This window comes from Brachyhypopomus gauderio, chromosome 15 (genome assembly GCF_052324685.1).
Source record: "Brachyhypopomus gauderio isolate BG-103 chromosome 15, BGAUD_0.2, whole genome shotgun sequence".
NCBI classification, from domain to species: domain Eukaryota; kingdom Metazoa; phylum Chordata; class Actinopteri; order Gymnotiformes; family Hypopomidae; genus Brachyhypopomus; species Brachyhypopomus gauderio.
In genome coordinates, this window is record NC_135225.1 from 11,645,918 (window position 1) to 11,672,092 (window position 26,175).

A 26,175-nucleotide genomic window follows, 5' to 3' on the forward strand; every position below is an offset into this window, starting at 1 on the left:
CCCCACCTCTCTCTCTCCAAACTCCATCAATCCTTCAGTGATTTGATCAGCTCAAACATGGCCACCTCCGGTATGTTCGAGTGGTTGCGGACCAGCACACTGGCAGTCTCCGTCCGACAGCTGCGGGTTGTCCGGAAGGTTCTCATGTGCTGCAGCTCCACATAGTCCTCCTCAGAGACCTTGACGAACGGACACCAGCGGAACGCTCTGCGGAAACCTGACCGGAATCTGAGGACATATAGCAGGTGTCTGTAGACTGTAAGTCTCTTCTTGGCATATGATCCCCAAATGATATAATCAACAGTACGTTCCTGACAAAGATAAGACTAACCTCTCTTAAGAATGAATAATCACCATGAGATGAATGATGTAATAACTGTGCCACATGAGCTCAATAAATCTAGCAATCTGACAGAAACATAACATCTTGAGAGGGCGCTTTCATTCTGTAAGCGTACAATGTACCCCTTAACAATCAGATTTATGCTATCCTCATTTTTCTCCATTTGAACAGTAAGTTTTTACCTTTGATTCAGACAGCAGTAAATAATGGGGTTGTACATGTTGGAACTCATGGCCAACCAGAAGATGCCCAAGTAGACCTGCTGGATGTACTGCTGATTGTATATATCCTTCTTAAAGCTGCCCAGTATGAAGTAGATATGGTAAGGAAGCCAGCATATAGCAAAGGTCATCACCACAACTATCATCATCTTCACCACCTTAAATGAACATTGAAAAAGCATAAGACATACACCAATGTATAACACATACAACTACAAAAAAAGTACCGTTCATCATAATCCTTACATGGTTAGCTTTTAATGCAACTTCAGTAGCTAAGGCTGTTGAAAAAGTCATTGTAACAACGTGAGCTCACTCACATATGTTAGCATTAGCTTAGGGTATGCTGTATGTCTGTGTCAGTGGTGGGCTGTAATGAAGTAAATGTAATTTATTACTGTATTAAGTAATTTTTTGTGTTTCTTCACTATTTCCATTTTTGTAACTTTGTACTGTAACTCCACTACATTTCAAAGTCAAATATTTTACTTTTATCTAACCCTATACCTAACCTTAGCCCTGTTCTTAATCACAATGTAGACAGCATTGGTGTCCTGGTTTTCCTAAATGAAAATATGGTCACCCAACTTAAGTACATTCGAAGGCCAGTAATTTTGTAGTTTTACTCAAGGGGAGGTCTAAATGGGGGACTTCTACTTGTTATGGAGTAATGTTTTACCTATACCTGTATGTGGTTTGTGTACTTCGTCTACCACTGGACTGTGTATGTGTATTAGTGTAAACATAACCATGCCTACACAGTAGAATGAGCAAAGGTACTCAAGCTGACCTTTCGCTTTGCCTGGATCTGGTTCTGGTAGTAGTCTGATGCTTCACCAGGGATCTTGCTTCCCCATAAACGCTGGCCCACCAGACTGTATGTCACCAGCATCACCAGCAGAGGGAGCACGTAGATCAGGATAATGACAGCTATCTGATACCTAGAGAATTTAAACATTAAGAATGTGTTTAGATCCTGGCGTATGCACACCTGCATGGCATTAGACACTGAGAAAAGCTTCTCAAAACGGAGAGGCAGAGGAAATGGGGCCTAGTTCTCATTCAACCTTTTGGAAGCAAATGTTAATTCAGTTTTCTTTTTCTATTTAAGAATAAAAATGCGTTTAATCTGATTTGAAAACACATCGTCCATCAGGGATGTCAATAACACAGGGAGTGCTTCTGGGCTTTTCTCACGAGAGCTGATGTGTTCCACCGTAGTCATCTGGCCACTCCACCATGCAGACTGTGCGGTGGGAGTAGACGCTGGTGCTGGAGTAGAAACACTGGGGGAAGGCCAGAGTGAGCGCCACTGCCCAGATGACGCCAATCACTACCTTAGTGGTGGTTGAGGACAGCCTTGATTTCAAAGGATGGAGAATAGCCATGTACCTGAGGGATGAAGATACCACACCCTGCTCAATCAACAAATGAACAGGCCATGCCAAAGATATTTTTCTTGGGTGGATTTTGCTAAACAGCACGCTTCCTATGACGCTCTATGAAATTACTTCTTCTCATTTCAAGGATAGATAGGATTCTAGGCATTTTGCATAGCCTCACTGGAGATAATTGTCGGCTAATCGTTTTGTGTCATTAGGTGAATATGAATTTTGTCAAATGGCCTCGATGTCACACAAGCCAGTAAATACATCTGTGATAGTCTGGAATGGAAAAACGCTTCCATAAAGCACAACAAATCCCTGCAAACAATTTACACCTAACGAAATATATTTTTTGCAAAAGTGCCAAGCATTAACAACTGTGTTTATAGGTCCTTGGCATGAACATTAATGTCTACCTTCATTTCCATTCATGTATGGGTGTTGGTGAATGCTACAATGCAGATTTTGCATTTCTGCAAACCATCCCAAACAAAAACTCCTTATGGTCTATTGCTTACAGGAATTGTTCACTGTTAAAAAATATCATAATTGTGCTGTCTCATGGAAAGTCACAAATTACATTTTCAGAAGTAATGAACAATAAATCAAAAGAAAATATATATACACACACAACCTCCCTTTCTCCTTCTTACACAGACAGACATTTAAAGAAAACCCTATGAAAGAGATTTGATATGTTTGGTAAATCTGTGCAGAACAGAGAGTGCACCCTCACCATAGCTGATCCAACTGAACTGCAGTATCTTTAATGCACGGATAACAACTTCTGAACATTTCATGCAAGACGTTTGTCAAGAATTGAATCACCAATTCGTCATACGCGCGTGGTAAACAGCGCGCAATTACCGAAACCAACGTGTGCATGAATAACTTGAGGACAAGTGGAAGAGTCTCAGGGTCGTGCGCACGTTTTTATAATAAAGCTCAATGAAATACTATAATAAAGTGAGAGAATCGCTACTTTCGTCGCCATGGAAACACGCGCTCGATATAACTGCTATAGTCAGTTATAACATATTACGTTGTCATTCATATCCTAAAGAAAGACAATACTTTGACGCATTTTGGTGTTATATGGCGATTTATTCTTTAAGCGCCGAATGTTGAATTTACAGGGGATGCACGCACAAATGATGTAGCCGTTACTTTACCGTAGTTGAGAGGACTTAAGAGGAGATAAGTTTTCTTACCTGTCAACTGCAATAGCTGCCATGGAATATATGCTTGAAAACACGGCTGTTATGGGGAAAAAGTTTTGAAATTTACAGTATCCCAAACCAAAGTACCAGTCGTTATGTATGGCATAAACAAAATTGAAGACAGTGTTAAATGTGGCCATAGACGCATCAGAGAAGGCTAGATTCACAATAAAGTAGTTAGTTACTGTCCTCATCCGTTTGTGCGCCAGGATGATCCAGATCACTGTGACATTGCCAATGATGGAGACAATCACGATCAGAGAGTACGCGATCGCCCATAGCGCCACTTGCCAGTTCGGTTGTTCAAAAAGATTGATGGAGGTTTCGTTTACATCGTCTTCGTCGTAAAGGATAGATGAGGATAATAGCGGGTCCAAAGTTGTATCCATATCAGCCGACACTCACCCCACAATCCAAATACGAAGCAAACCTGTGCAGAAGAGCGGCTCACTGTTGGTGGTTATGCGCTGGAGTGTGTTTCATGAAGCCAAATGTAACTGACATGCATACTGACCGAATAGTTCAAACTACAATATATCAGACCACAGAGTGGGAATAAAAGGGCATAACAACGGCAGACTTGTCTCACATCCAAAGCCTGTCAACAGCTACTTGTGCGAGATTGCTTAACATCTGGTGGGTCTTGAGATAGTGAAGGAATGCACCAGTCACCTGGGGGTGTGTCGGGTTCATTGCACGGACGTCTCGTGAAATACGAAATGCTGATGGTGCGTAAATGAGAAACCACATGCATATTTTAAAAATCACTTGATTGCAAAACATTTCAGGGACTGCAATGTAAACAGTAATTGCATCGAGGAAAAAAAATCATATGCAAAGTCTGAGCAGACAAAGTCGATTTTATCGAACACACATCCACATCACATTACCCATTTCACACAAACTCAAAGTCCGAAATCTTGCTAACTCCCAATGGTTTTGGAGATCTTGGACGCAGTACCGCACGCCCACTGGATCAGTTACCCATCATCAGCTGCTCTTTACGTGGTGGACATCCTGCGAGATAATGGCTCTTCCATTGACTTACAGGTACACAACAGGAACCCGGAAGAACCCAGAAGAGCCCAGAAGAACTATGCTTATGCTAAGTTACAAACGCACCAAACATGTCGGATGATGTTCGATACTGCGCGAGGTGCTCGTACCTCTTTCTCAAGTTTACTTTAATTGTATATGCTACAGTTTTCTGGGTGAGTTGTACTATCAATTTCATTTTAATAGCCATCACGTCAAGCGTTTATAGAAAACTTCTTTGGGACATTGTGGTTGCTTCTTGTTGTGCTGTAGGTATGGGCTAGATAAACAATTTAAATGTGTAAATAATGCAATATAGGTGGTCCTATGTGGTGTACACCGATGTTTTTAAGATATTGTGGTGAATTTATTTTTCCTGTTTATTGAAACGTCAGTGTTTACCTGCAATGGCGTCGTTGACCACACCCTTTATGGTGCTGTTTTTACTGCTCCATTCTACCAGGTGGGCCAAAGTGACACCTGTATGCTAAGAATCGCATTTTGTCCACTTTCAGTTACAATTGAAAATGTGAGGGAAAGCAAATCACATCGACTCGATTAAATAAGATGCGAGTCCTGTGATGCTTCTTCTAGAATAAGAGAAAATTTGCTGTAGTTCACAAGCTTTAGAAACTGTATTAATACTAGATATGCCAACGTATTTTAGAATGATAACCGATTCTTATCCAAAAATTGGTTTTATCGTTGAATATCGAGCTGAGGGAGCATATGTATAGCGTGTGACTCTACACCGGTATAACACGCTCTTGTGCGGCAGACGGACATTATTTTATGATGGTAAGTTTGAGTAAGTGCGATTGTTAAAACGATTAGGCTGTTGGCGCTTAACGAAAGCCTTAATATTTGTAGAAGGATGCAATAACAACTCGACACAATTTATTCGAGAAATAAAGAATCTTGCAGATATTTAGGTACTAATGCTTCCTTTAGTTTATGCTGAACGGACCTTATCAGGGTCGTTTACAGTCCTGGCGTTGGTTATAATAACCCACAGTTGGCAGGCTGCGTGTCAAATCTCAATAGTCTAGCTGAGCTCGTGCAACTACCACGTCCCGAGGGACATGTTGCCTGATTTAGAGCGAGCCTTGTACTATTACGTGTTGTTTTGTGTTAAAGCATAAGATTACAGAGAAATAATTGCATAATTGAAAATGAAAACAACAGTAACCACAATAAAGTGCACATTTTGCTCTGAAAGATACTTTAAGGATTTAGCTGCATAATTGAGGTTTTGAATGCGCATGAATTGTCTGTGAATATGAATCAGGCCAAGGCGCTTCTGCTGGGGGTTAGCAAAGGGTTTGATTAAACAGCACCAGGTCTTTTCCACTTTGTGATTAGTCTTGTGTTTAGTGAGCAGGAATGTGAACAGTTCAAACTCACACCAGTTGTTTACTCTAAAGTCAGTTAAGCATTATTATGTCACTGTACGTTTGGATGAGGCTTAAATATGAAAAGAAGGTCACGGGGCCAAACTTTATATGTAAAAGTAAACAAAACAAAAAGAATAGAATATGAAGAAACCTAGAGCAGCTTTTTCAATTTTGTCCTCTGCACAAGGTTGGTGAGTGCTAAACACTCACACACTGTGACAGCATTAGATAGTTTAAAACGCCTCATCTGTGAAACGTTTAAAAGTAGTATGATGGCTTGCTATGCATGGCACTTTGTAACTAAACAGCTACAGTAACTTAAGACACAAGTTGCAAGGTTTAGACAAAAGATATTTCCTATAAAAGGAAATGCCTTTCGACTCCTTGGGCGGCGCTTCACAGTGCAGAAAAACAAGGGCCCTAATCATGCGACCCAGGCAGGCCAGATGGCCAGCAGTGTGACATGCTGTGGGTTAGACAGCTTGGGCTGCCAATCAAGCAGTGCATTTCACTTGCTAAAGTCCAGAGTCGTTTCTATTGCTGAGGTGCAAAATGGTGTTATTCCAAAACATGCAATACGTATACCTTGTTTGCTTGTTCTCTGCATGAAATTTATACAGGATGGCATAGTGTGTATGATTTTAAGAGTCTTTTCAGAAGCATGTGTTTGTTTGTTTGTTTGTTTGTCAGCTCAGTGCTGTTCCCATCATCTTAAGGTCAGTATATGCTAGGGAGAGCATTTTCACATCCTCCTGTTTAACTAGATCACCACTTCAGCATAAAAAATGCTCCACATACAAGTTGTAATCAAGTCTTAAGTTGGAATTTTTAATACATTTGGCAAAAACATTTGTCCTTTAAAATATGTATGTACAAACTATGTGAAAGTGTAGAGCTGTCAGGCTTTTTGAATGAACTAATGAACAAATTCTAAACAAAAAGGTCTAGAATTATGATGTAATGGTGTAATGATTAATAGAACAATAAAAATAGAAAGCAATGTTCTTAAAAAATTGTTAAAATTACAGTCCTTAGCAGAGTGTCTTTGAGAAGCTATTAAGACATTTATTTAACAATTCAGTGGGTATGACATATTTCTTTTTCAGGTTTTGTTCAAATGGATTTACTATTTTGGCAGAATAAAGCTCACCAAAATATCTTTAGCATGGTTTCACTTTTGCATCCCATGTCATTTATATGTCAGTTGAATCTGTTGATATGGCACCCATGTGTTGCAAGACAATCTCTTCTAGTTTATATTCACTAATAGCTACCGAAAGGTGAATACCTTTTTCTATGTGGCCATATTGGCTGTGTGTAGTCAGATTGCTGCTCTTTGTGCCATCCAGAAAGCTTCCTAATTCCTGGAACTGCTCAGTTTTGCTTTACTCTATCGTGGAGACACACAATGTCTTATCTTAGAGCAGACCTGATTTATTGGGTCTGGGTGGTTTCATCTTGCTGTTCCACTAATAAAGGCAAAATGCTGACATTTCACTCTGGCTGGTGATGAATGGATGCTCCTTTGGGATATAGTGAAAAGCCATCACTGATGGTCATGCCAGCTCCTTGTGTCCTATATAAGGTGGCTTTGAAGAAGTCACTTATCTGATAGCCCAAAAGGCACTGAAAGCATTTTCAAGGGCACTGGTTGTTATGCCAAGTGTTAATGGACCTGGTCATGAGCGGTCTTCAGAGCTGGAAATGGTTATCAGTATGTTGTATGAAAACATCGGCCTTTCAGGTTATGCAAATGTTTATAATCTGTTACTTCAGTTTTCATTAAACATTACTGGATGTGATCACAACATTTACCACCCAGGGGCAATGCCACGCTAAGGGAACTGCCCCCACCCTAATGTGTTCGTGCCTCTCCCACTTGTTCACTCCCTCTCACATACGCACATACACGAGATAAAAGAAGAATACTCCATGGTGAGTAGTAGACCTCTTCCCATCCTTACTGAAAGGGAAGATGCTAGTCATTCAGGACTGTTTATCCAATTTACTGTTTGAAAAATAACAGAAATAAGCAATAAATCATAACTGATTTGTTTCTTTTTGAAACATCACAGGCATCCAGCAAGGGCATTACTCTATTTGACACTTTCCTGACAAGTTTTCAAATGGACTTTTTGGCGATTTAAGGACCAGTCTCTAATGTGTCTACCTCATTTGTGGACTGCCTTTATTGTATTTTAGAAAAGCAACATAATACTGACCATGTAGCTTGATTGAAAGAAAAGTTTTTATTATAGATCGTTTTATTTTGGGGTTCCTTTTGTTTTGCATAATGGAAACTTTAAATTGATTGCAAAAGTGATGAGCTAGCAATGCAAATGTACTGACTGTATGTGTGGCTAACTTATATGTATCTGTATATGTTATTTACACATATGGCTATCTAGTCAATGGTTACTTAAGTGAGACAGCGAAGGTCACAGGTAGATTAAAGGTAAATCACATTAGTCAAATGATCAAAGTGATCAAATCAAACGCACACACCCAGGGTCCATTACATGGGGGAACTGGTGCCATTGTCCTCCTGCCATTACATTGCTAATTGCTTGATTACACCATTTAGCATTGTTAGTAGCACTTGGTGCTTTCCTGGAGTTCACGTTTGCTTTTTGGACACAGGCTGTACGTAGACATGAGAGTAACAGTTTGAACTGAAAAGGACTGATTTCAAATACCATGTTAAGTTCTGATGCAGAGTATGCTCAAGCACATTTGGTAGTTTTATTGGATCAATATTTCATTTCGAGCTCATAAATGAGCTCCAGGTAAGCGCATAGAATTGTGACTGGAAAAAATGTTTCTTGTTTAGCTATGGGCTCGGTCAATTTGCTGAGAGGCTGGGTCCATTTGCTGAGGCTGAAGTAGATGTATTCATGAGGGCAAAATTGCATATAATAAGGTGTTGTACTATTATACTGTTGCCATGATCTGTTATTTCCAGGATGGTTATTAGGACCCAAAGTACTTGGCTTTCATGTTGTCCTTTAAAGATCTAAATTTGCCCATCTTGAGTGTTTTACCAGTGATTTGCATTATGGGGCAAAGGAATGTAAATAACTGAATCCACAATATTAATTTTACTCTCATGGAATATACATTACATTACATTACATTACATTAATAGTGCGCCAGTGCAATTAATAACGAATGACTCTATTTGTTTGCTTGCCTCAGCTTATTGGTGGGTTTATTTTGGCCATTGGCGTCTATGCTGAGGTGGAACGGCAGCATTACAAGACCCTCGAGGGCGTCTTCCTCGCCCCAGCAATCATCCTCATCGTACTGGGGCTGATCATGTTCTTTGTTTCCTTCATCGGGGTGTTGGCTTCTCTCCGAGACAACCTGGTCCTTCTCAAAGTGGTGAGCTTCCACCTGACCACCTCCGACTCCACCCATTTGCACCAATTAGCTTGATTCATTCATCCACAGAGACCCGAGTCTGCCTGCGCTGAGGGCGGTTTGAGGCTGTAGTGTAGCCATACATTCCATTCAAGTCCTTTTATAGTGGCGTAGAGACCTTCAGGATGGAGGTGACACAAGGGCTGTTTTTTTCTACATACCAGGAGTTGCCATTAGCACCTTGAAGCGTGGCTGAGCTAGACTTCAAGTGGACCACACACACAGACACACACACACACACACACACACACCAAGGCTGTTTCGCAGTTCTATCCAGACATTTAGGGTGGGAGTATTCAATATTTTTCCCCCTATGACACCCCCTTTTGGAGGACTAAAAAATTTTGTTCCAGCTCCATGAGGGCACTCCATAGAGCGAGAACATGCAATAATAGACACTCAATAGAAAATCAGCAATGATAACAAAGAAGGAACAAAAATAAACAAACCAAAACATTTAATTAGAAATTATGTTAATAATATAATATTTGGCTTATTTACTAAAAGTGCAATTAAGTAAAAATGTATCATTTTGCTTTAGACTTGTCAACTACCAATAATGTAAAATCTCTTGGTAATCACAGCGTCCCAGGCGGCCCCAGACAGCATGCTTTTGTCTTAAGTCTCTGCTTTGTTTAAAATCCTTTTTAATTGTTCTCTGTTTAGTGCCATGGTAGACATTTACTGCCTTACTGCCCCCACAATGAATGTAAGGCATCAGTGCAGGACAGCATGGTCGTTCTGGGTTTCTCGGGCTACCTCATCTGGGCCCGTGTTCCAGTGCTATGCTGCTTCTCCATACCTCGTCCCACACAAGGGGCCTTGAAGGAGCTTGTGATGTAAACAGTGTAGATGGCTGGATTTTGTCCTCACATTCTGATGTTTGGCATTGCAGTTCCTCTACATGCTGGCTGTTTGTCTAATCATGGAGCTCCTGGGTGGACTTCTTGCTCTGGGGTTCAGGAACCAGGTACATTTCAGTCTCTCTGTCCCTTATCAAGATCCCTTGCCATACCAAGTTTGAAATTACATATGCACCAGTGCAGATTTTGCTCACTGGCATGACCACTTAGAACATGTAAAATATTTCAGCCTAGAGCTCTTAGTCGATGATATGTTTTAAAGCATTATGTTTTAGGCATGTATTTTCATTGGCCTGGATATCTCGTAAAATAAAAATTACATTTCTTCATGTTTTCTGTTGTAAGTTCGGTAAAACTAAATATTTACAAATAATCTTTCATTTTCAAATGGTATCAAATAAAAATTTGTTTCACTGATATCACAGTACTATATGTAAACATCATAATGTCAAATGCCTCATCACAGACTGCAACACTAAAATATTGATGAGTCCTGATTCCCAGTGTAATTGATCCTCTCGAGCCATGTCTGTATAGCTGATGACCGCACAAACTCGCTGAATGATGAGTTCTCAGTGAGAGGTTGCTGATGTCTGAGTGAATTACTCTTTGCTGACAGCCCACTCACTGGGCTAAGTGTGTCGGGGAGGGAAAACCCTCAACCTATGAACAGCGACAGTGGATATGTCTCCTGAAACTGTTTACAAATGGCATTGATATCATCGCATTACTCTTGTTGTTTAGCGGATTTTGATTTAAGTTTCACAATTCTTCAAAAAGTAGCATTAAACTTTGAATGCAGCAAATAATTGAACAATAATTTGTTTATTGGATTTTTCCACAACATACAATTTTGTTCAGAGTACTTAAAATTAAAAAGGTATAGATTTCCTTTAAGTGACAGTTTACATACTAACATTGTTAAATACCAACACAACTTTGAGAAAACAAAAATAAGCAAATGTATGAATAAAGTCATATACATGCCACAACACACAATGTTAATGCAAAAATGTATCCTTTTAATGATTAAAACTTTCTTAATAATACTAGCTTAGCTATTGTGTGTATCATAGTTCAGTTTGATTTTTGCTTCGTTTTGCAGACTGTGGATCTTCTTAACAAAAATGTTCGTAAGGGAATGGTGAATTACTATGATGACCTAGATTTCAAAAACATCATGGACTTTGTTCAAAGAAAGGTAAGACCTAACTTGCCCAAATGTTTTTCGGACTGGTTACTTTACACTTTTCTTACATTTGACTATTGTCTGACTAACAGAGTCATTTGGAACAACAACTGGACTTACTTGAGACTGGATTAAGAACCACTGATATAGAGAATTCAACAAATGGCTTCTGAAGTATCTGTCAGAGAGGTTAATAAATCTCTTGATAAATCTGCTTCTGCTGAGGCTGTCTGAGATAAAATCTCTGATGGCTGTTGAAAGGAAATTCAATCTAATGATTAATACTAAGTCAGTGACACAAAATTGTACGTTCCACCTGAAAACTGAGACTCTTGACAGGTTAATCAGCTGTGTGAGACATTTCTGGTTGGAATTTTATACAGTTAATTCAAAACAAATTCTTGGTAGTGGTAATTCCTTTATGGTAATTTGGCTTCCTGCATGAATCCAACGTACAGAAAGTGAGAGTAGTTTAAGATTTAAGACCGCAGGATGAAGAACTGACTATGGTCGGTTGGCTCTCCAACAAAACAATATACCCCCTTCAACTTCTGGAAAATATTACCTCTGATCCAAGGGTTGGGCAGTAATGGAATATGTGCAACTGTATTGCCTAATCATGAAATAAAAATGTAAATCTGTTGTTACAGGAAAAAAATCAGTAATTGCATCATACATTAAAATACGATGGTGCTTACTATAGGAGGATTATATTACAACTTAACAAGGATAATTTACTCTTTCGTCTTCTTTCCTCCACCTTTGTTAATGGCGCTAATTGAGTCAACAGTGAATGTTGTGATACTGCAACAGAACCAGCACCAGACATAGTCTGCTTTAGTTTAAAGGGTTAAATTATTTTTGTTGTGTGCCCTTTCTTTGTAATAAGCTTGCAGCTGTGAGATTGTTCAGGTGCGATTCGTGTCCTGCAATTTGAGCATTAATAGATTTGGAATTTTTACAATATTTGTTGAATACAGTATTCGTTGTATATGACTTTGTACCATGTGCTAAGTAAAAGCTTTCTGTTTAATTAAATTTTGTTTAGTTTACAATAAATCATGGATTGCTGAAGTTCAGGGCTAGGCACTGGCATCAAATTGTTCTTGCATTATGATCCACAATTATCAGCTAATACAAACCTGTTCCACTCTAGTTATAATTTGGTGAGAATGGAAAAACTAGGATTACATTCCGCTTCTCAAGAAATGCCCCGACCAAGTGTTAAGACAAGTCTGTAATCTTCTATCACTTAAGGTTGGTTTTAACCAAAAGATTCCACAACCACAGGTTTGATTTGAACTTTATTAATACCGATACCAGAACACTGGAGATAGTGGAACTTTGCTGGTAGCCATACTTGCTGGAGCTGCAGGGCACCAGTGTTCTAGAAATCCTTGACAGTTAATGGGTTAAAAAATAATCCCAATGTAATGAAAGTAATTAAGTTACCATAATTGTTACTTTAATATAGGTACCCTTTGGGTTGGCTTACAGCTAAATATCTTAATAGGTAATCTAACAATTAATTTTAAAAGTGACCCTCCCAACTCTGTCTGTTCACATTACACCGGTGATATTCTCCAGGACAGATTTTAGTTGCTTAACAACTAAATTTGATAAATTTTAGTTGTAGCCCTCAGTGACAATTCCTGGATGTGATCTGATGTCCTCAGACACTGGCCATCTAATACCTGGTGTAAATAACAGAAAAAAGAGAAGATTCCTCCCTTTGTTTTGTTGCTTTTAACATGTGGAAATCACTTCCACTTTTCTAGCCTAGCTCATTACATTCTTCTAAAGATTTCCACTGCCTTGTTTTTGTCTTTACATTGTTTTACATTTCATAATGGCTTTCATAATTTTTATTATCATTATCATATTCATTCATTCATTCAAATAATAATCTGAATGTCACTCCATACTTCCTCTTTGTTCTGTATTCTAATTCTAAAAGTAAAGACACTCACCAGGGTGTTACTAACCTTTTGGGGTTTCATGGCTCCAGGGAGTGCTGTGTATAAAGACCATATAATGGAGTGGATTACACATTAGACTTTTGGAACCACTGTGCCCCAGACAGAGACAGTCTCTGCACCTCTGAAATAGCCCGTGTTCAATTTTTGAGTGGGAACAAACTGACCTGCATCCATCAGTGAGGTAGGACACTAATCCTGGGCTTCATGTAGCTCTGGAGGGCACGTGTGGGACCACTGCCTCCGCCCGTCACCGGCAGGTGTGGGCAACAGTGGCTGGCCAGTTGTGTTCTAACCCAGAGTGTTTGGTACTGGTGGTGTACCAATGCACTTTGAGCTTGTTTTGTTAAACTGTCATACAAAGGATCCTTTAAAATATGATATGTTGCTTTTAGCAATAATCAGTGGTGTTTTCCCAAATGACACATATTTATTTCTTATGTTTATCTTGAACTCATTTTTATGCTACTGAGCTTTAGCAGAGTTTATGTAGCATTTAGTTAAACAAGATCTGCTGTTTGCCTTAAGTAATTGTCACAAATAATATTTAGAAAACCTGAGAGAGTGAGACTGAGATGAATTGCAATGTTCTCTGAAAGGAGAGACCTGATTCATGCAAATTCATGCATTTCCCCCTGAAAGCTGTTGGCTAAACAAAAGAATACAAAGTAGCACAAATTCAGTTTCACATTTATATATCATGTCTTATCAACTGAAGCTATTTTCTGCACAAGATTGGTCTCAAAGTTATGGACAGTCAGCCAGTCACACCCGTATATATTACTACAGGTTTTATCCTGACACACCCTGTCAGAAGATCTCTAATGTGTTTTATTTTCCTCCTTTTCTATATATCACCCTAGTTCCAATGCTGTGGAGGCCTGGAGTATAAGGACTGGGAGGTCAACATGTACCATAACTGCTCGGCGCCGGGTCCCCTGGCCTGTGGAGTGCCCTACACCTGCTGTCCCATCAACGTAAGTCCACTTTAGCGTCACAATATCAAAGATGTTATTTAAAAACTGAAACATGAAACTTTCTTGTCCCGGGCCCCAGCAAGACTGTCAACGGGCCTGGCAGTGATTGTGGTGTGGTCCATTTCAAGTAGTTTTATTCTGCACAGTACCTTTAGCACATGCATCAAGCATTCATTCCTTACTTTTATATAAAATAATTAAATAATGGTATCAGCAGGGCTGCTATCAGTAGAGTTTGTAAATACATGAGATTTCTATATGGAAGGTCGGTGGTCATACTTCCATGGAGACCATCACTCAGGAGGATTCATGTGCTTTATTTTAAATGCATTTAAAAAACATGCCACCTCACTGAAAAGTGTTAAGTGAGAGAGTTCTCTCAGTTGTTTCTCTTTAGAGTTGTGCCAGGAGACATTTCTCGAAGTTGCCTCTTTTGATTTATCTCCAGAAATGGTCCAAGCTTCTATAGCCGTGTGAGACTGGCATCAGAGGGTTTTACTATTAATGCGACTTCTCACAGACGTCTGTATGTAGTCTGAAGATACATGGAACAGTGAGGTTTCCAAGCAGACACTCTGAGCTCCTCTTGTCCTGAGCTGCCTGTTATTCTGAATTCATGAAAGGAGCTTCGCACATCAGTATCTGGCTTTCTCATTTTACCCTTGTAGCACTCAGTCTGTATGATTAGCACTGATGTGCTGATACGGTGTGGGAGGAATTTTTTCCCCTTTCTTTCTCTGGAAATTCTTTAAAGTCATTTGAAATTATTTAAATATGTGGTTTAATCTTGATCAGCAGGCAATAATTTTTCTTTAAAGCGGGGGGGGGATAATTGTCTAGCTGGTATGGCAGTCACAGGGAAGGCTCCATGCTAGGAACCAGAGAGGCTCCCCCCATTACATGCACCATTAGTACAATACACAGTGAACATGGTGAACTGGGCTGACAGTTTTGGGCTGCTAAATTGGCACATCACATTGTGCTGCCATGAATTGAGTGTTGTTTGAGTGCTGGTCTTGGTGTTAATGATATGTCCCCCCTTGTCTTTCAGCCCAGTGGGGTTCCCAACACAATGTGTGGATACAAAGTTCTTGAAAAAGAGGTAAGATTGGCTTAAGAGAACAAGTTTTTTTTATTCTGGTAGAGAAACAGTATGTTCTCTTTGGCTCTAATAAAAACTCTGCTCATCCTCATGTTTCTTCATACTTGATCGTTTACGCTGCATTGTTGCTGTTTCATGATTTTCTCATGTCCATGTAGTTTGTTTGGACTTGGGGATTTTGCTGCTGCACTGCTGATAATAAGTCAGGCCTGGCTTTAATACTGAAGTAAATTCCAAGAGTTCAGAGGTCATTGATTTTGACAGTATTTGTTATTAGTTATTGGTTACTAAAATACAGCTCTTTAGAATATAGAATATGGTACATCACTTTACACATAGCCAGACCATGTGACTCTCACTTTCAACAGGACACACCCTCTCCATCTTATTTCTAACCACCATGCAGATAAAGCCACAAGATTTGGTTTGACAGTTTTCCAATTTTGTCTTTTGACACAATCTGGTGCTTGAATTCGTGATAAGTATTTGTCTTTTTTGTGTATGTAAGGTAACGGGGTCAAACTTCTTTTCAGACAATATTGGAATTTATTACCAATGATGAATATTTTTGCCATACACTGATAATAGAAAACAGACATCAAGTTCGATTACTTATGCTGATGTAACAATGAAAGACATGTTTTAGTAGTATCTGTATAGTGATGAAATTTAAGTCTTCTTATGTTTAGAGTATTAGTTTTTTTTATTAATTATCCTATATATATGAAAATATATAGGATAATTAATTTGTACTGTGAAATTTTACAAAAAGTTTAATTCCTGGTGGAAACGTTGAGGAAGGTTCCAGACTATAATGAGTCAGTCTGGAAAAACATTTATCCCAACCACTAGATAAGTGCATATCCTGAAAATATCAGACCACCAAGACTTTTATTGTGTTTTTTTTGTTGCCTTACTATGTAACAACTAGTGATCTAGTGAAAACTAGTCATTCACCAATGCGTCATGTATGAATGACACAGTGAATATGACTTCTGTTTGTGTTCCTCTGTAATTGTCTTTAGAGACTTGAGCTCTTGGACACCATCCATGTGCGTGGCTGCACAGACGCCGTGTTCATCTGGTTTCTGGATAACTACAAAACCATGGCGGGGCTACTTCTGGGCATCTTGCTTCCTCAGGTAGGAGTTATTGCAAGTTCAGGACATTCAAAGTGAAAACATGTTACAATCCCAAAAAATTTTGAAAGGCACTAAAAAATGGATTATTGATTGTTGATAAATTGTATAAATGTTGTTATATCTTTTTTGAATGCATTTTGTCATGTGATATATATTATTTAAAATTTCTGTGTTCTCAACAAAGGCACTGTAGTTGCGACAAAATCTTTAGTCAAATATTGTTGAGCAATCAAAATCTAACTTGAAAATATAAAATCCTTGGCTTTGAGAATCATTTAGTCCATGAACAGCTCTGAAACCCAGGTTTACAACAGCAAGGAAATTACAATTTTAATATTTTCCTTTCTACTTGCATACAAATAGGGGCAGTCATGGCCTGGTGTTAGGGAACTGGTCTTGTGACAGGAGGGTCGTGGGTTCGATTCCCAGACCTGAGGCCATTACTGAGGTGCCCTTGAGCAAGGCACCTTACCCCAAATGCTCCCTGGGCGCCGGGCTAGGGCTGCCCACCGCCCTGGGCACGTGTGCACCACAGCCCCCTAGTAATCACGTGTGTGTGTGTGTGTGTGTGTGTGTGTGTGTGTGTTCTAACTGCACAGATGGGTAAAAAGCGGAGGACAAATTTCGATTGCGGTGAAAAGTCACAATTGACAAAATATCGCACATTTACATTTATTTATTTATTTATGTGGTTGCCAGCAGTAGGAGTGACAGAATAAACTGCTGTCCACCCCTTCAGTAAATCAAGACTAAGATCCTTTTACAGTTCTACAGTATACATGTTCAAATGATGAAATGATGTCCTTGGGCTACAGAGCCAAGTCGTTCAGCGGTAAGGGTAGAGGACTAGTGGAAGCTCGTCAGCCACACCATTGCCAAGTTACCCGTGTTGAGCCCCTGAGCAAGTGCTTGAACTCTACTCACAAGTGTAAGTTGCTTTGAATAAAAGCATTTGCTAAATATCTGAATGTAAAATGTTGTGCTTTGCACTGAGGAGCGCAGGAGGTGCTTCTGTGTCCACCACATTCTTCTTACTTGGCACCTGATGCTTTAAAATAAAGGGACCGCTATCAGTAGCACCATTTTGAGCAGATAGTGTTTCCAAAACTAGTCATGCTCTTTTTGGGTGAGGGAAAGTGTGTGAATGTGTGATGTCCGCTCCCAGCGTGGTTTAGGACCGGGCCTGTGTGCCTCTGCTCATCCTTGGGCTCTCACAGGTTTGTCTTCCACTCTGAAGCCTCCTAGCTCAGAACACACGTGTCCTGTCTCTCCCTGCACCTGCACCACTGCTAATGGAGGGCTGCTAGCACATCGTATTTCACCACCGTTCCCGCACTGTTGCCTAAACCCCAGTGTAGTGATATACATGACACTGCATGCGGGATCCAAACCCTGAAAAATAATGTAGCGGTTCTATTTTCTTGCTCCCATCTAATTCTTCGGGTTTCATTTTTCACCAAACACATCCTCTCAGAAATGGCAGGCAGGAAATTGTTCCAGCCACCTAACCCACCATTTGTAGCAGCTCTTGGACTCCTCCTTGCAACTTCGCCACAGCTCCCTTTATTGCGTCTAACCGTGTTGCCCGTGGCAAGACCATCAGTCATTCACACCTGTCTGCTGCTGATGTTGATGCTGAGATCCAGGCCTGTCCCCTGTAGAGGAGCCTTGCTCGACACACCTGGTCCTGCTCATTAATGGCTTCATAGATCTTTAATCCGGTGTGTTGGATGTGAGTTGTGCTCTGCAGGAGAGAACACTGGAGATCCCTGCTGTAGATAACCCACACCTGTGTTTTCTAAAGGTGCTCCTTTATACATGTGCTGCTGTCTTATCTTGATTTTGATATGCCTTCTTACCCATTGGCTTCTTACCCTTGCTCATTTCTGCAACATAGAAATGTTTTGTCTAAAAACTTAAGTATCATTAGGTTTTTTTTTTTTAAGACAGCTAGTCTTTGTTCCTACCGTATATATAGGAACAAAGATGTGTGTGAATATAGATACTGTATTATAAGTTAGGAACATCATGATTCCGTTCTTTAACGTTTTAGAGATGAATCCAATGCACAGGGACAGAACTAAGGCTTTGTAAACTGGAGCGCTGCTGTTTTGTATGCAGTCACTCCCATGAGCTTCATTCAGCAATGATCACTGTAATGTGGAAAACAAACTGTTATTTTGCATATGAGGCACCAGCAGCATTTAATCTCTTGAATATCATCTTGCTTTGAATGATGAACCCCCTCCAGACCTTGATTAACTGCAAAGATGTGTGCTTTGTAAGAACCTTGTGTATATACAGTCACATGCACAAAGAAATATTTAACATAATTGACTAAATTGACCTGCCAACTCTGAGTTTTTCTGCCAGCCCTTTCAGTCCTGAGTTGGGCTGAATGCAGCCCTGCTCTGTCGGTTCACAGCAGTGTTGTCTTTGTTCAGTCACTTTGGCTCCCGCACAGTAGGACTGTCTGATAAAAAACGCTCACACTAAAAAATTTCCCCAGACTCTCCTAGACCTAGTGTCTTCATGGTTCATTGTTTTACCTGCTGTGAAAATACTTCATGAAAACAACCCAGAGGGCTTTAAAAGACAGCCAGAGGCTGTTTATTCATGAAAAGAGGGAGCTTAGAAGAGATTGTTGTTTGTTTTGACTCTTTGTGCTTGCATCATCCAAAAAAATGCATAGTTATAAGCTCTACTGCAACAGCATTAAAGTGAACCCGGGCAGATATGCAAACTCGCTAGTCACTTCATTAGAGAAGTCGTCATGGTGTACGCTTGGAATCTAAAGGCCTTCTGTTAGTATTCATGATTTGTTAGCTTTCCATTACTTACCATCAGTGGTCAGCTGTTGTTGGATGGACATTTCTGGATGATGAACCATTCTGCAGTTGGATAAGCTGTGTGTAGATGATGACCTCAAATGGATCACTGTAAGATTACTAGCTACAGGGCTGGCTATGATAATGTGGGTGGTGAGTACGTGTGTTGTGCAGGCTTCAGATGTGACTATAACTTTAGACCCAGCCCCTTACCTGTAAGCTAAAGACTGATATCAAATAGCTTGGGCCTGGTGCTCAAGCATTGCTTGGTTATGTGCCTGTATACTCTTACATAATGATTACCACAGTATATGGCTGTGAAACCTCAGTGTCTCTCAGCTGGGTGTAGCTTCTCGAAGGCAGTTTAATTGTTGAAAAGTTTAAGCCTTGTGCATTTCCGTGTGCTTTAATCCTGCTTGCACTGCAAACTGTGTTTGAAAGTACAGGCTCACTAAGCAAACCCCAGTTTAGTGAGAGCACCGATTTGAACGAGGTAGTGCTTTTGCTTAAAATGGTGCAATTTGTGAACCGGCTACCGTCAGATTAGCGTTTTGTAAAAGCACCTCTCCGAGACCTGGACCTGTTGTGAAACGCAGCTGTCTGTTGCGCATCGGTGTAGCACTGATTTCCAAAGAGACCTGATGAACTGCTGATCGCCCTGCTGAATCCTGCCACAGATGTGTATTATCATACGCTCACCAGTCTGCCTGCTGAGCTGCGTGGTGACTGTGTGCACGCCGCCCTCTCTGTTTCCCGTCTCCGTTAATGGGATTTCAAAGCGGCAAACTCTGCAGCGCACACACACAGCAGAGTTTGCATGAGTGTAGCCACTCTCCGTCCGCTAGGCAGTCGGTCCACAGGAAATGAGCACACGGAGGGAGATTAGCGATAAGCATGGGGTAGCGCATGGAACACCTCCAACATTTCAAGTAGGGTTTTTTCTGTCTGTGGCTGGAGTGGAGTAAGTACTTCTGGTCTGGGATGCAGTTAAACAAAGAGAAGTACACCACCATAAAAGCGAACTTAATAATAACCAACGATTTGCTTTTGATGTTTTTCCAGCATAACATTCCAGTAGGATATTTATGGTACTTTTGTTGTTTTATTTTTTTTATTTAATAATGTTGACAAATAGTTCAAATAATATATCCATATCCAACCCCCACCAGATGTGTTGGTTTAGGGCATGTAGTAAATTGTAGAATTACACTGAGCATTACATGATCGAATATGTTTGAGAAGGTTTAATTTTAAGATATTTTTTTTTTTGATCAATAAAAAGCAAAATCCAGCCTGAGTGGAGGTATATGTTATATACAGTGTCTGCTACGTGTTTTGCTTGTTGGTGGAGCTGATGTGCAGACTGGTTGATGTATTGCTGCTGACGTACTGTCACGTACACAGCCCACAGAAGTCACAGTATTGATCTAGAAATGAGTTTTCTGTCCATACTGTCCCCATGCTGTTGAGCATCTTGGGCAAATGCAACTAAGGTATATTTACAGCTCTTACAGCATTCAGGGTTGCCAACTTTTCAAGATCACTTGGAGTGAGATTTGAACCGAGGGGGGGGGGGGGGGGGGGTGAGCATAAATTGGACACAAATTAAGTATTATATCGTGATCGATCGATCGCCAGTGGTTGGCGCCACAGCGAACTAGTAACTCATTGAATCATAGATGTGGATCAGAGATAAATAAACAAAAAAAAAATGTTGGTGTGAGAAATCAGAAGTGTGGCGTGAAAGCGTGTGAAGACAGTCAAATGCGTGTGTCTCACGCTCATTGCGTGAGAGTTGGCAACCCTGCAGCATTTCAGATTTTTAAGTATATTCGATAAATATATACCAGTGGTGAAACATTTCCTTTTAGTCAACAAGCACTTTGTCGTGGGGGACTGCTGTCTGAAATCAAACATGAATCCATGTTTCAGCGCAGGACGCTGACTAAGGCCCTGGTGCCTTATGGTCACTCTGAACAGGGTCAGTTACCCTGCAACTGTAGTTTGCTTGAAATGCAAAAACTGAAATGGCTACCACATCAGTTTTCATTTACTTGCGTAATGTTATTTTTAAGCGTAGTCATCTAAAAAAAATTTCCGCTTCAAAAGGTTTTGTAAGCATACTACTTGGGCAGGTAAGATTACCTGCAACTTTTATCTTTCTGTTTCTCTTCTGTTATCTTTTTTTGTCTTTTTAAGGGAACAAGAACACAAATGTGGTATTTTAGCAGATTTTTAGAATCCGGTTTAGTTCAATTGACAGACAATTAATGAACTGCCTTTTACCGCAGACATTCTGCAGACCACGTCTAGACGCTGTGTCTAACCGCGCGTTCCTTCTGCAGTTCTTTGGAGTGCTCGTGACATGGCTGTACATCACGCGTGTAGAGGATGCCATCACGGAGTACGGGAACTACGAGGCCAGCCTACTGGACAGCGGAGAGCAGCGTGACCCCAAACACCAGAGCAAGATCGCAAAGTGCTGCAAGTGCATGCCTCTGTACGACTGATCCGGCCCGGCCCCAGAGACTCCAAAGACTCCAAAGACCCCAGAGATCCCAGGGGCCACAACACACCCAAGGCCGCTCCACCACACGAGCCCCACGTGCTCTATTCTTCACATGTGCTTTTGTAGTTTTGTATTGATCACCGATGCTCAGGGTTCTTTAGGCCATGGAAGACTGCACTTGACACCACAAGAAAGTGTCTCACGATCTCCTTCCTGAGGCCTGCGGTGTGGTAAAATCATGAAAAATACATGTAAATGATCTACATCTGCCAATATTATGATGGGTGGGGTTTTACTTATTTTAATGCCATCATAGGTGCTGGTTGAAAGAACACATTCACTGTTTAATAGTTTACTACTATTGCTAATGCTGTTTGTACCAGTAAATATTTATTTAGTAAATTTCAGTACAGATGCAGTTGTGCCATTTATTTAAAAAATATATATTTTACGGGTTGCATTTCCAAGAAATCTGTTGCACTGATGCACTGACATCCCATCGGTATTGTGCCAGAAGTAATGGCTTTGGGTCCTTTATCCATAACCCATTTAGTCTGATAAAGCTGCCCCGGCTTCTGAAGGACTAGAGGACCCAGCAGCCCAATCCACTGCGCTGTACATGCTACATCTCTGTGTTCAGCTTTGTTGTGTTTAGGTGCCATGCATTGTTCAGTGTGGAAGAGGAATTAATTCAAATCTAAGTGAGGTTTATTTCCAAAATGTAATATCACAGTATAGCGACAACCGTTACATTGGAATTATACTGAACAATGCAATATTTTCACACTCATTTTTCAGAATCTGCATTCATGATGCTGTAGACATCATGCCAGCAAATCTTTGAACATGCATGACGTCTGCCGTTAGGATGGAGTACCAGACACTGTAGTGCGTGCATTTAGATTAATTTCACTGAAGAGCTACACTGGGTAGGAATTTTGAAGATTTATTATAAAAGATGTTTTTATGAAAAAAACTAGTGGATGTGGCATGTTTAGTGACTTGTTTGCAACAGTTTGACTCGCACTCACATTAAACCCCCCACTCAGGAAGAAGGTTGTTTTTCACACTTTAGGTGCCTGCACTATTAAATCCTATTACATCTACTCATGTACTGTACACAGTAATGCTTCAGTGCTTCACATCAGGCAAAATGTAGGGTCAATATGAAAATATGCCAAAATGAATGGCCATGTATTCCCCTGAGATAGTGCCTGTATTTCACTGCTTACCTTACCATCAACCATAGTGTTTCACATCTGTGGCAGGGACTTTTATAAAGGATGCACAAGTGAACTTTTTTGATTTGTTGAATACTTGTAAATGTAATTCAGTAAGGTTTATCAAGTGTAATACTTTCTAATGGAAATATGTAAAGCGGTATGCTGAGTTTTAAGTTTTTTTTAAGCGTTTAATTATCCTACTGTGTGTGTGTAGAGTTGTAATGAATTGTGGACTCCCTCTCTCTTTTGGGTGATTATAATTTTTTTGGACCTTTTAATCTGTGGTGTATGTATAGCTGAGAGGACTACATGGTGCATAATGTCCTCAGTATGAAAAGCCCTGTACAGAATGAGTGAATAAAAGCTTATTCTGCAGCTCTGTTTGCTGTCTGGGTGCTGTTCTGCATGGAGCCACACTATATTGCCAAAAGTATTCACTCACCCATCCAGATGATCAGAAACAGGTATGGCCACAGGTGTATAAAATGAAGCACCTAGACATGCAGTTTGTTTTTACAAACATTTTTGAAAGAATGGGTCACTCTCAGGAGATCAGTGAATTCCACCGTGGACGTGTGATAGGATGCCAACAACCTGTGCAACAAATCCAGTCATGAAATTTCCTCTTTCCTAAATATTCCACAGTCAACTGTCAGCTGTATTATAAGAAAATCGAAGTGTTTGGAAATGACAGCAACTCCGCCACAAAGTGGTAGGCTACACAAAATGACAGAGGAGGGTCAGGGGATGCTGGTGCGCATAGTGTGAAGAGGTCGCCAACTATCAGCAGAGTTGATCACTACAGACATCCAAACTTCATGTGGCCTTCAGATTAGCTCAAGGACAGTGCGCAGAAAGCTTCATGGAATGGGTCTCCATGGTCGAGCAGCTGCATCCAAGCCATACATCACAAAGTGCAATGCAAAGTATCAGATGCTGTGGGGTAAAGCACACTGCCACTGGACTCTAGAGCAGTGGAGGCGCGTTCTCTGGAGTGATGAATCACACTTCTCCATCTGGCAAGCTGACGAGTCTGGGTTTGACGGTTGCCAGGAGAATGGTACTTGTCTGACTTTATTGTGCCAAGTGTAAAGTTTGGTGGAGGGAGGATTATGGTGTGGGGTTGATTCCAGGAACTGGCCCCTTAGTTCCAGTGAAAGGAACTCTGAATGCTTCAGCATACCAAGACATTTTGGACAATTCCATGCTCCCAATTTTGTGGGAACGATTTGGCGCTGGCCCCTTCCTCTTCCAACATGACCAGTGCACAAAGTGCACAACACCAGTGCACAAAGCAAGGTCCATAAAGACATGGATGGCAGAGTCTGGTGTGGATGAACTTGACTGGCCTGACCTCAACCCAATAGAACACCTTTAGGATTAATTAGAGCGGAGACTGAGAGCCAGGCCTTCTCGTCTAACCTCACAAATGCACTTCTGGATGAATGGTCAAAATAAACACACTTCTAAACCTTGTGAACAGCCTTCCCAGAAGAGTTGAAGCTGTTCTAGCTGCAAAGGGTGGACCAATGTCATGTTGAACCCTATGGATTAGAAATGGGATGTTACTTAAGCTCATAGGAAGGTGAGTGAATACACAGTATAGTGTTTGTTTTACAGCTATACTGACTCCAGATGCAAGCAGTGGAAAAGCAGTCATTTTCTACACATTTTCTCAAGGTCAAGTTGAAAAAAAATGTATTCTAAGAATTTGCACAGCCTATGCTCTAAGACCATACAACTTAATACAGCCCACACTTAGCAATTGTACAATGTACTGAAGGAGCAATCATTCAACTGTCTATTGCAGTGTGTGATGTTCCATCGAGATATGCCTGATGGACCATCTGTCCCTGTTTCCAGTGGAGGATGTTTTAATAGAATAACACGTCCTCAAAGTTTGTGTATATATTGTGTATATATATATATTCTGCAGGGATCTGAGACACTGCTGTGGTCACTGGTAGGAATGGTTTGTCATTTTGTTCTTCCTGTGACATGACCCCCAGGGACAGCAGGTTTGAGGAGCGGTGACACAGGCACTGAGCAGTTCTAGTCCTGGATGAAGGCTGCACACGCTGGTGCATGCACTGACTTTACCTTTAATTGATTTGCACTTCAGTTCACATTGTTATTATCCCACAAGGAGAACTTTGTGGTACTGCATAGTACATTAAGCAGTAATAACAAAAACTCTAAACATTTTTCCATTGAAATTATGAAAGCATTACAAATAAGAACAGAAAAAACAATAAGAGCACAATTATCCCTAAATGATGTAAATGCTATAAAATGAAAACAAGTAGATTAGGAAGTTTACCATTTAGTGCAAAGTAAACATGTTTATTGATTGAGCGATAAGAAAGCATGAGAGTGTATTGTATTTAAATGACATTTTTATGGACCAGCAAGAGAAGCACTTGGGAGCACTATTATTTTAATAAGGCTAATAATACCTGCTAGTTTGCTCTGTGGCTTATGTGACTTTCAGACACCACTGCTGGGGCTCTTTCAGCAATATGCGGTTTTTGTGCACGGCTCACAATTGTCTTCATACGGTGATCAATATTCTTACAGAACAATTTCACCCATAAAAAGAAAAATACTTTTCCGTGTCCTGTGAAATGTCTTCAGCGGCCAGATTTAATGGAATGGTTTGTGTCTAAATCATCTCTTTTTACCTTCATTTCAAACAGCAGTGCACCGTTCTCCAACACATAAATACAGAATCGTCTGTGCACATGACGAACGTGGAAAGCTGAGGGTGTGTGTCTGCAGGGGCCATGCTTATGGGAGGATTTCTCGCTGTAATAATAATCGCAATACATTGTACGTGACAGGAGTATGTGGGGTGGGATAAAGAGGCGTGAACAGCAATATGAAGGTGTCTATTCTTTATTGTTATAATGGAGCAATGGCAAATCCTAGTAAATATAACACAAACCATGCCTATGGTCAGCACATGGAAGTGAATCAGAACCATCTACTGTGAGAGATGTTTGAAGGAGACAACAAAGACCCTGCCCAAAATCATAGGTGGGTACCAGGTTAATGCACGAAGAACTCTCCAGAGCCAATCAGAGGCTATTTCAAGCTAATTAAGGGGTGATGATTATTCTAGATACCATTTTTCCATGATTTTATTAATTTAAATGCAGTGTTAACCAGATAAGTGACACAGGATTTGCTGATTAAGTAAGCAGCAAATCATCTCCAGCCTACAAGAGTCTATCGGCCAAACAACACAGCTCTAATCTTTTAGAAGCTCAGCAAGAGATAATCACACTACCAGGCTGTAATGAAGTGTTTTATTACACCCTTGTGTGCCTTCAAACCTGCTAAATTAAA

The 26,175-nt window shown here is 40.4% G+C and overlaps 2 protein-coding genes across 6 annotated transcripts; one reads left to right on the forward strand and one right to left on the reverse strand.

Annotated features, from left to right (window-relative positions):
• tacr2 (tachykinin receptor 2) lies at positions 1-4,074 on the reverse strand. Of its 4 annotated transcripts, none has more exons than XM_076974759.1 (6): positions 3,842-4,074; positions 3,161-3,599; positions 1,762-1,956; positions 1,355-1,505; positions 526-722; positions 1-249 (listed from the first exon to the last, which is right to left on the reverse strand). In XM_076974759.1, exons 2-6 carry the CDS (start codon positions 3,556-3,558, stop codon positions 27-29), a joined length of 1,164 nt encoding a protein of 387 aa, XP_076830874.1. In that variant the 5' UTR covers positions 3,559-3,599; positions 3,842-4,074; the 3' UTR covers positions 1-26. The 4 variants fall into 4 exon arrangements, with proteins under 4 accessions (XP_076830874.1, XP_076830875.1, XP_076830876.1 ...); XM_076974760.1 differs by lacking the exon at positions 3,842-4,074 and adding an exon at positions 3,684-3,831; XM_076974762.1 differs by lacking the exon at positions 3,842-4,074 and adding an exon at positions 332-408 and having other exon boundaries at positions 108-228; positions 3,161-3,831.
• A 78-nt stretch (positions 4,075-4,152) lies between these two features.
• Positions 4,153-23,202, forward strand: tspan15 (tetraspanin 15). Of its 2 annotated transcripts, none has more exons than XM_076974763.1 (8): positions 4,153-4,380; positions 8,794-8,979; positions 9,914-9,988; positions 10,987-11,082; positions 13,910-14,023; positions 15,075-15,125; positions 16,151-16,267; positions 21,441-23,202. In XM_076974763.1, the coding sequence occupies exons 1-8, from the start codon at positions 4,297-4,299 to the stop codon at positions 21,603-21,605; spliced, it is 888 nt and encodes a 295-aa protein (XP_076830878.1). In that variant the 5' UTR covers positions 4,153-4,296; the 3' UTR covers positions 21,606-23,202. The 2 variants fall into 2 exon arrangements, with proteins under 2 accessions (XP_076830878.1, XP_076830879.1); XM_076974764.1 differs by lacking the exon at positions 4,153-4,380 and adding an exon at positions 4,679-5,002.
• The last annotated feature ends 2,973 nt before the right edge of the window (positions 23,203-26,175 follow it).